General features: G+C 37.7%; 1 protein-coding gene across 1 annotated transcript in view; it reads right to left on the bottom strand.

The window, feature by feature from the left end:
• The window catches only part of GTF2F2 (general transcription factor IIF subunit 2), a 151,427-nt gene that overhangs the window by 21,049 nt on the left and 113,606 nt on the right, over positions 1–16,772 (bottom strand). Inside the window, exon 6 of the mRNA XM_082675430.1 lies at positions 7,317–7,416. Within this exon, the coding sequence (XP_082531556.1) occupies positions 7,317–7,416 (100 nt within the window). The remainder of the gene's footprint in view (positions 1–7,316; positions 7,417–16,772) is intronic.

Below are 16,772 nucleotides of genomic sequence, written 5' to 3'. Positions count from 1 at the left end.
ATGATAGACACTAACTGAATCATTAAAGACAGGGGATCACAAGCCATATTTAGAATGATAATTTCCTTTTCGGGAGGGCCAAGTTCTTGTCAGATTTGATCACGTCATCACTGTTTCTACCTCACAAAGTGACTAATAAAAGAGATTTTTTTTTTTGCCATGCCACACGGCTCACGGGATCTTAGCTCCCCGACCTGGGATCGAACCTTGGGCGCACAGCAGTGAAAGTGTCGAGTCTTAAACAGTGGACCACAAGGGAATTCCAAGAGATGGTTTTAGAAGAGAAGTGTCAGTTTTGCCACTTTCATGTTGATATATATTTCCTTCATTACTATTATCTTTAATCTACAGTTTTTTTGTTGGAATCTTTTTAAGCCATTTATTCACTTTTTGAGATTGAATTTAGTTAATAATAGATACTATAATCTGTAAATCCTTAAATTTAGCACCAAACCTAAAATGCTGAAAACAAGAGCGTGAGGTGCTGAAAGCACCAATGCCAACCCCTCTGTGTTGCACAATTTCTTTCTCTTTTCTTTGGCCACACCATGTGGCATGTGGGATCTTAGTTCCCTGATCAGGGATCGAACTTGTGCCCCCTGCGATGGAAGCTTGGAGTCTTAACCACCAAACAGCCAGGGAAGTCCTTGCGTTGTACAACTTCTACTCCTCTAATGAAAAATGACTGATTTGCACAGGGACTGCATAAGGGTACCAAGGTCAATCCCCATTGTAAATATTTCTAGAGCTCAATTTCTTTCCTTTATTAGGTAAAAACCAAGAAAAATATAAGTTCCAAAATCTCCCCCTCCCCCAATGGGCCCTTTTGTAAATCCTATTTTGACAGCCATTATTTTTCATAGTTTGTTTTTGCTACGTGAAAGGATGGGGGATGGGGAATGTGATGTTCAAATGTTTACAAAATGCAGGATTAAACAAATTCCTAGAGGTTCCCAACTTTAGTATATTAAATGCAGTACCAGTATTGAAGGGGGAGGATATAATCAGAATCTACAAGTTCTTTTAACACACAATTCTTTTTACACAACTCTTTTTTTCAAGGAGATTCTCATAAAATTAGTGTTTCAAAAAAGTTTCTCTGGAAGAAGTTTCAGAAACTTAATGATGATCTAATAAGGCAGAGGAAAGGCCACAAAGGGAGAAACCTGACAGGTCACATCCTACTAAAGGGTGAGTTTTCACGGCCAAGCTTTCAAGGAAGGACTATTCTAAGAGATAATGCTACTAATATCATTCTTTTTGGCTCCCAAAATGCTTTCTGAATGGCAAGAATAGTAGGTATCATATCCCAGATAGTTTGTGAAGCAAAGAGATAAATTTAAATTTAATGCTTAGAAAAGCTCTATGTACAAAGTAGGAATTCAAATATTTGGAGATGATCATATATACCAAACGTAAATTTATCTAGGTGTCACAGGTGAGTGAAAATGTTTCTGGGGGTAAATGCAAAGTGGTTTCTTTCTGATCAAATGTATGTATGGATATTCTTTTACAAATACATATGTCATTTCCACCTCCTTTAAAATTTTTTGTACAAATTTTTTCCCCCTTATTTCTGTCCTGAAAATTGCATTAAAAGAACCTCAACTGTTAAAATGAAATACTGGGCTTCATGTTTATATAGCTCCACCTGGCAAAAGTTTGCGAACATTTCAACCTCATATTGAATTTAAAACTGGACATCATAAAGCCACCTAAGGAGACAAAAGACCTGTATGCAGAAAACTATAAGACACTGATGAAAGAAATTAAAGATGATACAAACAGATGGAGAGACAGATATACCATGTTTTTGGATTGGAAGAATCAACACTGTGCAAATGACTATACTACCCAGAGCAATCTACAGATTCAATGCAATCCCTATCAAACTACCAATGGTATTTTTCACAGAAGTAGAACAAAAAATTTCACAATTTGTATGGAAACCCAAAAGACCCCGAACAGCCAAAGCAATCTTGAGAAAGAAAAACAGAGCTGGAGGAATCAAGCTCCCAGACTTCAGACTATACTACAAAGCTACAGTAATTAAGACAGTATGGTACTGGCACAAAAATAGAAATATACATCAACGGAATAGGATAGAAAGCCCAGAGATAAACCCACACACCTATGGTCACCTTATCTTTGATAAAGGAGACAAGAATATACAATGGAGAAAAGACAGCCTCTTCAATAAATGGTGCTGGGAAAACTGGACAGCTACATGTAAAAGAATAAAATTAGAACACTCCCCAGCACCATACACAAAAATAAACTCAAAATGGATTAAAGACCTAGATGGAAGGCCAGGCACTATAAAACTCTTAGAGGAAAACATAGGAAGAACATTCTTTGACATAAATCACAGCAAGATCCTTTTTGACCCACCTCCTAGAAAAATGGAAATAAAAACAAAAATAAACAAATGGGACCTAATGAAACTTAAAAGCTTTTGCACAGGGGCTTCCCTGGTGGCACAGTGGTTGAGAGTCCGCCTGCCAATGCAGGGGACATGGGTTCGTGCCCCGTTCCAGGAAGATCCCACATGCCGTGGAGCGGCTAGGACCGTGAGCCATGGCCGCTGGGCCTGCACGTCCAGAGCCTGTGCTCCGCAACAGGAGAGCCCACAACAGTGAGAGGCCCGCGTACCGCAAAAAAAAAAAAAAAAAAAAAGAAGCTTTTGCACAGCAAAGGAAACCATAAACAAGATGAAAAGACAACCCTCAGAATGGGAAAAAATATTTGCAAATGAAGCAACTGACAAAGGATTAATCTCCAAAATTTACAAGCAGCTCATGCAGCTCAGTGTCAAAAAAACAAACAACCCAATTCAAAAATGGGCAGAAGACCTAAATAGATATACCCTGAGAAAACCATAATTCAAAAAAAGTCATGTACCACAATGTTCACTGCAGCTCTATTTACAATAGCCAGGACATGGAAGCAACCTAAGTGTCCATCGACAGATGAATGGATAAAGAAGATGTGGCACACATATACAATGGAATATTACTCAGCCATAAGAAGAACGAAATTGAGTTATCTGTAGTGAGGTGGATGGACCCAGAGTCTGTCATACAGAGTGAAGCAAGTCAGGAAGAGAAAAACAAATACCGTATGCTAACACATATACACAGAATCTTAAAAAAAATAATAAAAAGGTTCTGAAGAACCTAGGGGCAGGACAGGAATAAAGACGCAGATGTAGAGAAGGGACTTGAGGACATAGAGAGGGAGAAGGTTAAGCTGGGACGAAGTGAGAGAGTGGCATGGACATATATACACTACCAACTGTAAAATAGATAGCTAGTGGGAAGCAGCTGCATAGCACAGGGAGATGAGCTCGGTGGTCTGTGACCACCTAGAGGGGTGGGATTGGGAGGGTGGGAGGGAGATGCAAGAGGGAGAAGATATGGGGATATATGTATATGTACAGCTGATTCACTCTGGTATAAAGCAGAAACTAACACACCATTGTAAAGCAATTATACTCCAATAAAGATGTTTAAAAAAACCACAAAAAACTGAATATCTTAGTACTTCCCTGGTGGCACAGTGGTTAAGAATCCACCTGCCAATGCCGGGGACACAGGTTTGAGCCCTGGTCTGGGAAGATCCCACATGCCGTGGAGCAACTAAGCCCGTGCACCACAACTACTGAAGCCCGCGCACCTAGAGCCTGTCTTCTGCAACAAGAGAAGCCACTGTAACGAGAAGCCCGTGCATCGCAATGAAGAGTAGCCCCCGCTCACCACAACTAGAGGAAGCCCGCGCGCAGCAACAAAGACCCAACGCAGCCAAAAATAAATTAATTAAAAAAAATTTTTTTAAATAAATAAGTAAAACTGAACATCTTGATTACATAATCTCTAAGTCATTCTTGTTGAATGAACTACATTGAAGTTTCTCAATCACTTAAAAATTAATGTTCCTGACAATAATAACAAAAGTTTTATACTCTTCTTACAGTTGGCATTATAATACTGAATATCCTTTTAAAAGCTATGCAGGTGCCTTCACCCATTTTGATACAATCCCATGGAAAAAATTCACTAAACATTCAAATAACATAATGTGGTAAGTTACAGTCAATCTCTGTTAATCAAAGATTACTATATGACTCATCACTGTAATTACGTTAATATTAACGACTCATTTACACTATGACAACCTTAACGAAGGCTGTTACCATGAACTGAAATGTCACTTAATGTTAAAAAGAGTCTTTAAAGTGGATGTGATGGCTTTTTTTTAAATAGATCTTTATTGGAGTATAATTGCTTCACAATACCGTGTTAGTTTCTGTTGCACAACAAAGCGAATCAGCCATATGCATACACTTGTCCCCATATCCCCTCCCTCTTGAGATGTGATAGGTTTATATCCTAATGAGTGGTTTAGAATATACAATATATTTGTATTTATTTTAGCAGTAGAAAGAAAGCAATGAAAAACATTCTAAAAATGACATTTGGAATGTACCTTCTATACCTGACAGGTAGATATAGTGCCAATGTCACTCTGTATATGAATTAGATAGAGGTCAGAGCTTTAATACTAAGCAAAGGTGCCGGCTTTGACTGACCTAAGAGAGATTTTCCTTTTGCCTCAGAAATGATGGTATGTGGTAGTATAACAAGAGTGACCCTTATAATGGAATTTAAGAAAAAACAATTATAATATACAAATGTGGACTCACTAGGTCAAAGGAAATATAGATTACACCCCAAATGGGGTCTGAAAAGGCATGACCAGAGAAATTGAAAGAAGTGGTAGCGTCTTCTTCTTTCTTCCGTGAAGACAGGAATTTTATTTATTTGGTTCACCAAGAGTAGGTATCTCAGGCATAAAGCAGGCATTAAAAAAATATTATTTTTGTTGACAGAAGACAAACCTTAGATAACTGTGGAAGGACATTGTCATGGCTAAGTACTAACACTCTTCCCTAGCTTTCTTCCCTTTCCCATTCCAACAGAAAAGTTTTACTGCCCACTGTAACAATTCAGACAATACATGCTCACTGTGACAATTCCAACAATTCAAAAAAGATTTCATAAAGAGGAAAATTAGGATAAAATCACTCTAGAGCCTACCATCAAAAAATAACAACTTAAAGTACTGAACTAATCCTTATTTTGGGACAAGTGTTTCTGAACTTTTCCTATCTTAAGCAATAGGGAGAAACACTATTGCATATACATCTTTGGCCACTTGTCTTACTAGGATAAATTCTTAGATACAAGACTGCTAGATCAAAGGATGTATCCTTTTATAGTGCTTTTGACACAAATTACCAAACTTCTCTCCAGAAAGGCTATTTATAGCCTATGGAAGGTGTGGTCTTCCTTGTCCTCACTGCAATAAAAACTTACACAAGAGTAGAAACAGGTATACAGAAGCCTTACCCATAAGTGGAGAAAAAAGCATAGTCAGGGGCTACAGGAGAAGCATATTAATGAAGAAGAGAGGCAAAGACAAGTAAGACCTATCCTATTTCACTTCTCTGTTTCCACTTGGCTCCAGAAGGTTGTATGTATTCCCATCTAAGAGTAGAAAAGACTGGAATAGAAGAGGACAAAGAAGGAGACTTCTCCTTACTTGTCTCAATCAACAGACATCATAAAAATACCTCTCTTGGATTATCTTATGTTTGTCCCCACTTATCTTGCCTATCCTCTTTTTTAGTTTATTTTTCCCCTGACACATAACCAGAGGCTATAAAACGAAAGCCTGCGTGCATGCAGCTGAATTGTGACTTGCTTGACTAAATCCACACAGTGTAGCAATTTTTAATATCTGAATGTCTTTAGAAGGGGCACATACACTCCAGCTCATCAGTCTCTACCACTTGTCTTCTTAAATTTCAGCATCCCACCCAGAGAGATGCCTGCTTGGTCCTGGAGACACTTGCATTTGCTACCTTTCACATAAAATAACCAAAAGAAATTCAAATATCATAAAGCAGTGGTTTGGCAGATACTATCTGCGTCACTGAATAAGCCTGGAACTTAAGGCCAGTCTTAAAGAGTGTTTATTTCTTCCTAAATTCAGTATCAAGGGGAATCTTAAGCAACAAAGGAGGACACAGGTTATCAACTCTTAATTGCTACTTGACTTAACTTAGGCTTCCTTTTATTTTCAGAAAATCATCACATTTTTCCTGACGCTGCAGGTACTTCAAGACGCAGAACGCTTAGCCCTTTTAGCACTGCTAATAATGTGCAACAACACAGCACAGTGGTTCATTAAGAGTAAGGCTCCTACTCACAGACACAGAAAACAAACTTATGGTCACCAAAGGGAAAGTAGGGGGAGGGATAAATCAGGAGTATGGGATTGACAGATACACACTACTATATATAAAACAAACAGCAAGGACCTACTGTATAGCACAGAGAACAATATTCAGTATCTTGTAATAACCTACAATGTGCATAACCACATCACTTTGCTGGACACCTGAAACTAATGCAATATTATAAATCACCTATATTTCAATTAAAAAAAAAAAAGTAAGGCTCTTAAAACAGACTATCTGATTCAACACCTGGACTGGCTAATTACTGGCTGTGTGACCTCAAGTAAGCTAACCTCTCTGTGCCTCAGTTACTTCATCTGTAAAATAAGGATAGTAGCAGTAGTTACAATAGTAAGAACAGTGCCTGGCACAAAGTACACATAATATGTATACATGTGTATACATATTTTATACACACAGAAAATACATACTGTGTGTGTGTGTATATATGCTGTGTATATATATAATAAATATAGTATATATGATATACTTCAATAAAAGAGGTTTAAATACACACATACACACACACACACACACATACACACAGGCAGTCCTTGCTTTGAATGGTAGTGTGAAGCCATAAAAATGCCCATAAAAGTTGAAACTATGCAAAGCCATCTTAATAATCAATGGGAAAAATTATCATTGTTTCATGGCCTTTAAAACTTTTTGTCAAAACATTAAAAACTCTCAGTAATAAAGGTATTGAGAAAAAACAGCAAAACTAATATTTATTAAGGACACTAAAACATTAGAAACATTGAAAAATGAAGTGTTTTATTTCTTTGAAAAACTTTTCAGGAGTCATTTGAACAGTGGTTGCCTTCTTCTCATCGTATGATTTAGGATACACAGTGAATATTTTTTCTATGCTTGGCAAACTGTTATCTTCCTCACTAAGTCTGGATAACTCAAGCGCCTGACAGCAAGTTATGTGACTGCCAAGGTCCTTTCAAAACCTAAGAGTTTGTGATATTAAAGACAGAACAGAGTGAAGAAAGACATGAAGACTTACATTGTATTGATGATTAGCAACAGGTTTGTAATTGGTTGTCACAACTTTGTCTAGTTGCTGTGATAGCCTCACAGGTTTGGAAGATTCTTCTATTTGTAATCTGAAAAACAGAAGGCATTATTAACAAACTTAATTGTTTACTGGGTGAAACCTGAAGAGTTATTCCTATAATTCTTCAAGACTAATACTTAATATATAAAGAAGATACATCAGTCTTAATACTTCAAAAACACACTGAATATGACAATAATGTAGAAACCAGATCATAAGCTAAACATACAAACCATGTCATTTAATTCTACAACTTCCTTCTAAACCTATACTTTGCAGTCAAACTTTAAGTTTTAAAACAAAGAAGCTAATCAGCTTTAAATTTCTAGAAAAAAATTTGCATGTAAAAATGAATTATCTTAAGTTATATGGTCTAAAACTAATCAAGGTATTAATCCAAAACTTCTATTCATTTGATGAGATTAAAGTATGATAAAAAGATGACACATCAGCATTCAGGATCTAGTGGCTAGTAGCTGCTTTAATGGACAGTGCATATAAATAACATTTCCATCATCACAGAAATTTCTATTGGACAGCATTGGTTGTCCAACTGTAGGACTCCATCCATCTAAATTAAAATATAATTAAAAACATCACTTTTGGAAAAAGAGCCATAAAATAAACCTATGACACTAGGTATAGCATATTATAAATATATATATTCAAATAGCAATCTGAGGAGATTTTGTTTTGGACTAAATATTACCATACCCAGTGACTCACATTCAAACATTTACTTCTTATTTTAAAAATTAATTCTTTGGTATATGAGCACAGTAAATCTAAAAAATGTTTTAAGGGGGAAAATGGTGTAGTTTTCAAAATGACTTTGTTTTTTTTAATCAAAGTGACTATTTTTTAAAGGACAGAAGATACCACTGTACCTCTAGACTTCTCATCAGCAAGATATCAGAATACAAGAATATATTTAAAGTACTATAGAAAAAAAATTGCCAACCATGTCTAGCTAAATTATAATTGAAGAGTAAGAGTGAAATAAAAGTATTTTTGTACAAAAACAAAGTTTATCATTCACAGGTCCTCACTGAGAGAACTACTCAAGGATTCATTTCAGCAAAAAGTAAAATGAACCCAAAAGGAACTAGTGAAATGCAATGGTCACAGCAAAGAAACTGAGAACCATGTTAGAAAATTACCTACTTGATACAGACAAAAAAAAGAAGGTGGGTTTTTAAAGAAAATGGAACTTAACATGAAAGAATGGGAAGAAAGAGAGCAAAATGAATGCATTTAAGATTTCCATATGCTTTCTAAATTTTCTGCAATAAGCATCAATCACTTTCATAATCAGAAAAGGAAGTATACTTTCTTAAAGGAAAACGAAAAATCATTTCTTAGTTTGAAAGCCTTAAAAATGTTGGTCATTTAAAAATAATACATGTTGAACATCGTATTACTTTATTTTAATGGGACTTTAAATTCTTTGGTTCAACAGAACAGGAACTAAAAATGTTCATTTAAAATTCCTTCAAAAGAGAAAAACAAATACTGTATGCTAACACATATATATGGAACCTAAAAAAAAAAAAAAAGGTTCTGAAGAACCTAGGGGCAGGACAGGAATAAAGATGCAGACTTAGAGAATGGACTTGAGGACACAGGGAGTGGGAATGGTAAGCTGGGGTGGGACAGGGAGGGTGGGAGGGAGACGCAAGAGGGAGGGGATACGGGGATATATGTATATGTACAGCTGATTCGCTTTGTTATAAAGCAGAAACGAACACACCATTGTAGAGCAATTATACTCCAATAAAGACGTTAAAAAAATAAAATAAAATTCCTTCAAAGGCACAACTTGCAGTATAAAAGGTACCTGCTTTTATAACATTCTTATTATTTAATTACTTGGTTGGAGTTATTTCTGTTTATTTCTGCCTATTTTTAGGGATATAATACCAAATTCCTCAGAAGATATTAAATATCTACCAATTGCTTTTTTAATTTGAAAGCTATAAATACTACAGGTTTTATTTTTAACTATGATCCCCAAATTGAGTATAGCCATTTCTGTATTAAAATATAAATATTTTAATCCTTCCAATTATTCATAAATCCATATATATCCTTTAAATACATAAATTCATTATTTTATGAAGTGTAAAAAAAGTACTTTAGAAATGTCTTTAGAAACTTACTGTATATGTCACCATAAATCATATGTAGTTTGTTACTTTGCTTTTCATGGGCCGAATACACTTTCTATGAACCTGGAAGAAGGCACTAGCTAGAGGTCTAGAAGGGATATGTCCACCCAAAGATGGACTTGGGCTAACAATCCTTCAATGGCCTCTTAACTGTTCTTGGGTGACACATAAGCTCCTTTACATGACTGCATGTCCCTATGGGATCAAGTCCCTGCTATCTCTCCAGCTTAATCCACTGTTCTCCCACATCTGCACCCGCATGGCTCCAGCTGTGCCATGACCAGACTTCAGAAGGAGCCTCTTACAGGCAATCATCCAGCAAATGACTACTGGGTGCCTCTCTCTGAAGAAAAGACTTGAATAGTGGAAGACAAACACTAAACAAACGCTTATCTATAACGGATTATCTGCAGGACTGAAGAGGGACAGGGGGTTGATATTATGACAACTGACTGCGTGCTGCTACGAAGTAAAGATTAACTCCAAGATGTGCACTTGAGGGTAAGCTGGAGCAGGGCAATCCAAACTTGTAAGAGGTGAGGCGAAAAAGACTGGGCAGAAATCACTCCTCAAAGCTGAGAAGATGTCTCAAAGTGACAAAGAGATAAGCGTTTAGAGAGAAAAGACTGATTGATGACAGATACAGGAATGTTTACAAAGAGGTAGAACTAAGCATGTGTAATTCCTTGAAAAAAGGGCGGAAAAACCCCCCCATAACCAAGTGGCAACCTGTCTCTGAACACCTCTCTGTGCTCTAACCTTAGCCCCATCCCCTTAATGCAATCAGTTCTCAGGGGTTTGGCCTCTCTAAATGGTAATCTACCTGTTATGCTGCCACTAAATTATCTTTCCTGATTCAATTACCTCACTCCACAATTTGATCTTATAGGCATTCAAGGAGGGAGGCATGCGCTAGCTTCTTCCTTCTACATTAAATGATTGTTCCCCTTACTTCACAATTTGAAAATTCCTTGGGGTTTCAGTCTGTTCAGGTAAGTGCATTTTTATAAACGGTAGCTTATTCTTGTCATGCTCTTACACTAGAATTTATTTTCAGCCACTGCATCCCGATTCAGGTTCATGTGGCACACTTTCCTTTCAATTCCAATACAAAAGTTCTAAAAGCCAATTTCATCATCCATAGAGTGTCATGACTCATGCCATTTTTATCCTCAAAGTATTTAATCTTTTAAATATATAAAGGAAAACACTGAATTAACTTTTTAAAAAATAAAAAGCTCACATTAAAATTTAACCTTTTTATTATACATTTAAAAAGTCAAGTCTAAGCGTTTTGTTTTAATTAAAAGAAGATACCTTTATGATTCAAAACTCAAAAGGTGGGACTTCCCTGGTGGGACAGGGGTTAAGAATCTGCCTGCCAATGCAGGGGACACGGGTTCGAGCCCTGGTCTGGGAAGATCCCACATGCCGCGGAGCAACTAAGCCCGTGCACCACAACTACTGAGCCTGAGCTCTAGAGCCCGTAAGCCACGACGACTGAGCCTGCATGCCACAACTACTGAAGCCCACATGCCTAGAGCCGATGCTCTACAACAAGAGAAGCCACAGCAATGCGAAGCCCACGCACCGCAACAAAGAGTAGCCCCTGCTCGCCGCAACTAGAGAAAGCCCATGCGCAGCACCGAAGACCCAATGCGGCCATAAATAAATAAACAGATTAAAACAAAACAAAACAAAACACCTCAAAAGGTTAATCTGTGGACTGAAAATATAACATATTCTTAAAGAATTAAATCTTAAAATACTTTAACTAACCTGAATAGTTTAAAATACTTTAGCAGGGTTCTTTACTTAACATTAAATAATCCATTTAACATTATCTCATGAAGCGTCAGAACAATTTGCAACTCCACTTCATCACTGAATAAAGCACCAAATTAAACATCACTGACCTCAACATGCCTTCAAAGTCAAAATGAGGTTTAAAGCTAGGCTTGTACAAAATAATTTAATTTGGAAATATTAGGTTTGTACAGCTGAACAGCAAACTACACACAGAGGTTTTATGCTGGACTGGGAGGAAGCTAAAAGTTTTGCTGTCCCAACCATTTAAAAAATTGGGTCTTAACTTTTCCAGAAAATTTAAAAACATGGTGTTATTTTCAAGAAATAATAGAAAAATATTACTATGTGATCATTTAGACACAGCTAGGCCCTGTTTTACAAACCATTAAAAAAAAATACGTGTTGCTAATTATTACCACCATTTCAGGACAATTTAGAATACACATTCACATTCTTAGAAGACTAGGACTCAATGAATTCCCAGTCTTTCTAGAATTATTATTTAAAGAGTCAGTTTTTTTGTTGTTTTTTTTGTTTGTTTTTTGCGGTATGCGGGCCTCTCACTGCCGCGGCCTCTCCCGCTGTGGAGCACAGGCTCCGGACGCGCAGGCTCAGTGGCCATGGCTCACGGGCCCAGCCGCTCCGCGGCATGCGGGATCCTCCTGGACGGGGGCACGAACCTGTGTACCCTTCATCGGCAGGCGGACTCAACCACTGCGCCACCAGGGAAGCCCTAAAGAGTCAGTTTTATCTCTCATTTTTTCCCAGCAAAGAAAAAGCTCAAGGGCTACAAGACCCAAGAGCTTAAACACTAATAAAACGACAACTATAACAAATAACAGACATTTAAAGCACTTACTATGTTGCTAGAAACTGTGTTAAAAGCTTTACCTACATCTTCTCAATCCTGCTTTTTCCTTATAGAAGGCAAAACAGAACTGGAACTCAGATCCTTTTTTTTTAACCCAAAGGTTCAAGCAGTTAATCTATACAGTCCCTAAAAGGCCATATAATAGAATAACATCTCTAATTAAACGCTTATTGAATTTAGATCAAAATAAGTAATCCTCTTATAATAACTATAAATGGAATATAACCTTTAAAAATTGTGAATCACTTTGTTGTACACCTGAAACTTACATAATATTGTATATCAATTATAGCTCAAAAAACACTTCTCCTTGATGCTCATCAACCTGCCTTCAACTAGCCTAATTCCACACACGCACACGTGCGCGCGCGCGCGCGCGCACACACACACACACACACACACACACACAGAGAGAGAGAGAGAGAGAGAGAGAGAGAGAGAGAGAGAGAGAGAGAAGAGCACATTCTCCTTTATAACACTGAAAAAAATAGTCCTATTAAGTCAATGTCACTAGGCTATAATCATGGTGCATAATCACCCTTATTAAAGTTACTTAAAATCTTCATTATACTTTACTAAGATTTATGCACTACAGTGGGAATTCAATTCTCAAATTGTTTAGTATATTTTGAAAATATAAAATTCATTTAAAAAAAGTAGCATAAACATCCCCAAATATTTTAAAGTATGAACACTGGTAAGATCTAACAGGAACTGAAAAAAGCCAAATTCTACTGCTCTAAGCTGTTGGCAGACTGGGGAAGAGAAGTCTACAAATTTCAGTCAATAGATCTTTTTTTTAACCTCCCTGCTACATATAATGCTTCTTATGTAAAAGTAACTCAAAAATACTGGCTAAGCATATGAACAAATGACCTTTACTGGACACCTTTTTTAGATCACGAAGGCTGAATCCCATATTAACAAATTTCCCAATAATGCCTGATTTTATACATATAGACTATTCTCCTGCCTAAGCAAAACACCCTAAGTAATACTGCCTTGCTAATCTGGTTATTAACTATAGAGTTAAACAACTACAAAAACACTGAATGACAAATGTTTCCATCAGCAGCTGCCGATGTAGGAGTCATTTTATAATGTAAATATCACTATTTTAGCATTCATCTATCCTTTGTGCTCTAGCTGCGTTTGATTGCAATTTATGCTATTCTTAAAATGACAGGTTTCACAAAAGAAGGTAAATTTTCTTAAGATGCTGATTTCATTTTTGAAAGGGAGAGAGTAAAGCAGTGAAGGAGGTAAACAGTGCCTCCCAAGGGGGAGAAGGAAGCTGACGTTTGCCGGGTGAGAGAGAAAAGTCTCTGGGCAAGGAGAAGCAGGAACAGCCCAGAGTGCTGGGACTGCCTGTGAAAACACCCACTGGGCCCTAAGTCAGATAACAAAAACAAGTTTCAGAAGAAGGCCCAGCTTGGGAGCAGGTGGACAGAAGGCTGGGAGAAGGCCAGGTGAGGGAATAACCAGATGTATGCTGAGCTGATTCACTAATACAAAAAGGTTCTGATGATGCCTAGTTTTAAGACAGTACATTTATAGGAAGCTTCAATAGGACAGAGAGCTTCTCAGAGGAATAGTAATAGTAAAACATTTTAGTCTATTAGAATGTGGATTTGAAAAAATTTTAGCACTTGCAGTTGACGAGTAATCAAATATACCCTTATCTGGCAGGACTACTAGAAGGATTACAGACAGTAAATATTAAAATTAAGTATCTCTTAGAAATATCTGTGAATTATTTGTAAGCTTCATGAAAACAGGGACCTTGCTCATATCCCTACGGCCTAGAATGGGCATGCAATATAAACGTGGTAAGTGAGGAAAAAAAGGATGAGAAGAAGAAAGGTTTTAGGCTGCATTTAATCAGAGATGGTAATTTGGATGTAAAATCATAAGACTTACAGCGATACATGCTAACATTTAGATCCGGCATCTAAGAGAAGAGACTGTAAAATACATTAAGGTTTAATGTTCACTCTGTAGGAAACACCCAATAAAGGGAAAAACTCCATTATCTGCTTGCACTGTCCAATACAGTAGCCACTAGCAACATGCAACTCTTCAAATTAATTTAAATTAAAACCTCAGTTCCTTAGGCACACCAGCCGCATTAAGTGTTCAACAGCCACATGTGGCTACCATACTGGACAGTACAGATATAGAACACTTCTATCATTGCAGAAAGTTCTACTGGAGAGCGCAAGAGAATCGCCAACGCAAATGTCTACAGGGGCCTGTCAAGTAAAGAAGAAAAAGTAACAGGGAGAGGTGAGGGCTGTGGTGAACTGGAAACAGAGCACAAGCTCCACCCCAAATGGGCAACTAGTCCTCAGCACCAGGTTACTCTGCAGGAGCGTAAGACTGCTATTACCAGATTGCCTAATTATTCAAGAAAATCCAGTCAGATTTTTATGTGAAATCATTCATTAGACACTGCCAACTAATTCAATTGTTTTAAAAGGGCAATCCTCCTGCCCCAAAACAAAACAAAACCCCCCTCAAAACCAAAAAACACATACACTAGCTATACCAGGCCTCCAGTTAGCAGTCCTCTGATCCATATATCTATATCCCAGGGGTTTTTTTTTTTTTTTTTTGCGATACACGGGCCTCCCACTGCTGTGGCCTCTCCCGTTGTGGAGCACAGGCTCTGGACGCACAGGCCCAGCGGCCATGGCTCACGGGCCCAGCCGCTCCGCGGCATGTGGGATCCTCCCGGACCGGGGCACGAACCCATGTCCCCTGCATCGGCAGGTGGACTCCCAACCACTGCGCCACCGGGGAAGCCCCTGTTTTTTGTTTTAAGCAAAGCAGCAGCAAAGATCTAAGAATTATAACTAGATCTAAGAAAGCCATGACACAAGTGCGTCATAAACACTGGCATCAAAACTACACAATTTTGTTGAAGGACCTTGCAATTCCCTGAACCTCCAATCCCACGCTGCCATCCTGAGATCCATGAGCTGGCTGATGGACTCTCCCAGATTCCTCTTAGGAGAGGGCATTTTAGCTCGTGCTCAAACAGTCAAAAAATATCTCCTATATAATACAGAATTTTGATCATTTTTGGCTTTTTATAAAACTAGCAATTTCATATGATTCAACCTAACAGCTCTCTCTTTTTCTCCCCCTATGATTGTTTTTTTAAAATTTTATTGAAGTATAGTTGATTTACAATGTTGCGTTAATTTCTGTTGTACAGCAAAGTGACTCAGTTACAGATATATATACATATATATTCTTTTTCAGATTCTTTTCCATTATGCTTTATCACAGGATACTGAATACAGTTCCCTGTGCTACCCAGCAGGACCTTGCTGCTTATCCATCCTATATATACTAGTTGGCATCTGCTAACCCCAAACCCCCAATCCTCTCCCTGCCCGCCACCCCTCACAGGCAACCAGACGTCTGTCTCTAGGTCAGTGAGTCCTAACAGTTCCCTCTTAATGAAAGACTTAACGGTGAGCTGAATTCTTTTACATGAGAGTAATATAATTCAAATCACTAATTAAGTCCCAGCGTGAGGGTGACTTGCCCATGGTCATACAGCTTGTCTGAAAGGGAAAAAAATTCAAGATTCCTCGTCCAGTGCTCTTATATCACTGCATCTTAAACATAATGAGGCAATCCAGATGTCTTTTCAAGTTGGTAAACATATACTATCCCAATTTAAAATATTTATAGCTATTTAAGAAAATATATTATGTCCAAAACGCATCCATTACATTAGCTAGCAAGTTGTTCGGAAGGGACCTACATCTGGCGAGGGAAACGATAATGCACAACGCACCTTGTTTTCTCCTAGATTCGTTGGAAACAACAGCCATCCGCAAGTTTTTGGTATGTGTTGGGTAAGGTAAAATAAATGACAGTGTAATGAAGACATTTTATGTGTCTTGGTTTAATTTTTGCCTAATTTTTTCTTTTTCACCAAAACACTGTAAGACTGTCAATCCAATTTTCACTTCTCCAGGAAGAGCATATATCACCAACATTCCGGAGAGTATCTGTTTACCTAATCTGTGAGCTAAACAACACAATCTCCACTCCACAGTCCAAAATATAAATATCTTACCTGATGGCCAGAACATTTTTACTATCTTATGTAGTTTCCTTTTCTCTCATAGTGCTTCCTTATGTAATCTACTTAATATCTTGAACTTGAAGGCACCTTCAGTGGATCCCTTTAGCCTAAGCAGTAGCATTACTTCCCAGTCACCAGTGCTCTGGTTGCATGCAAGTACTACAGATGTCCAAATGGGAGGAAGTGGGTCTGGAAGACAGCACATGCAACTGGTTCTTAGGAGTCTGGGAAGCAACAAGGTATCTAAGGTTTGCACTGCCCGGAGTTTTTGTTCAAGTAATTATAAACTTTGGTCGCTTGAAACTTTTTCTTTGCAATGTGTTTTTTCTTTAGTCCAAGAAAGGCATGACTTCTTATATCATCTCATGAAAGCAAATTGTTTTTTACCTTAGAAAGTTGTGATTTCAGTGTAAGAGTGTGTGTGATAGGGAAGGGGAAAAAGAAGGGGGGCA

The sequence above is a fragment of the Grampus griseus genome (assembly GCF_964374135.1).
Source record: "Grampus griseus genome assembly, chromosome: 18".
Lineage (NCBI taxonomy): Eukaryota > Metazoa > Chordata > Mammalia > Artiodactyla > Delphinidae > Grampus > Grampus griseus.
The sequence above is the reverse complement of the archived record's forward strand: the minus strand, read 5'-3'. Positions and strand labels throughout refer to the sequence as shown.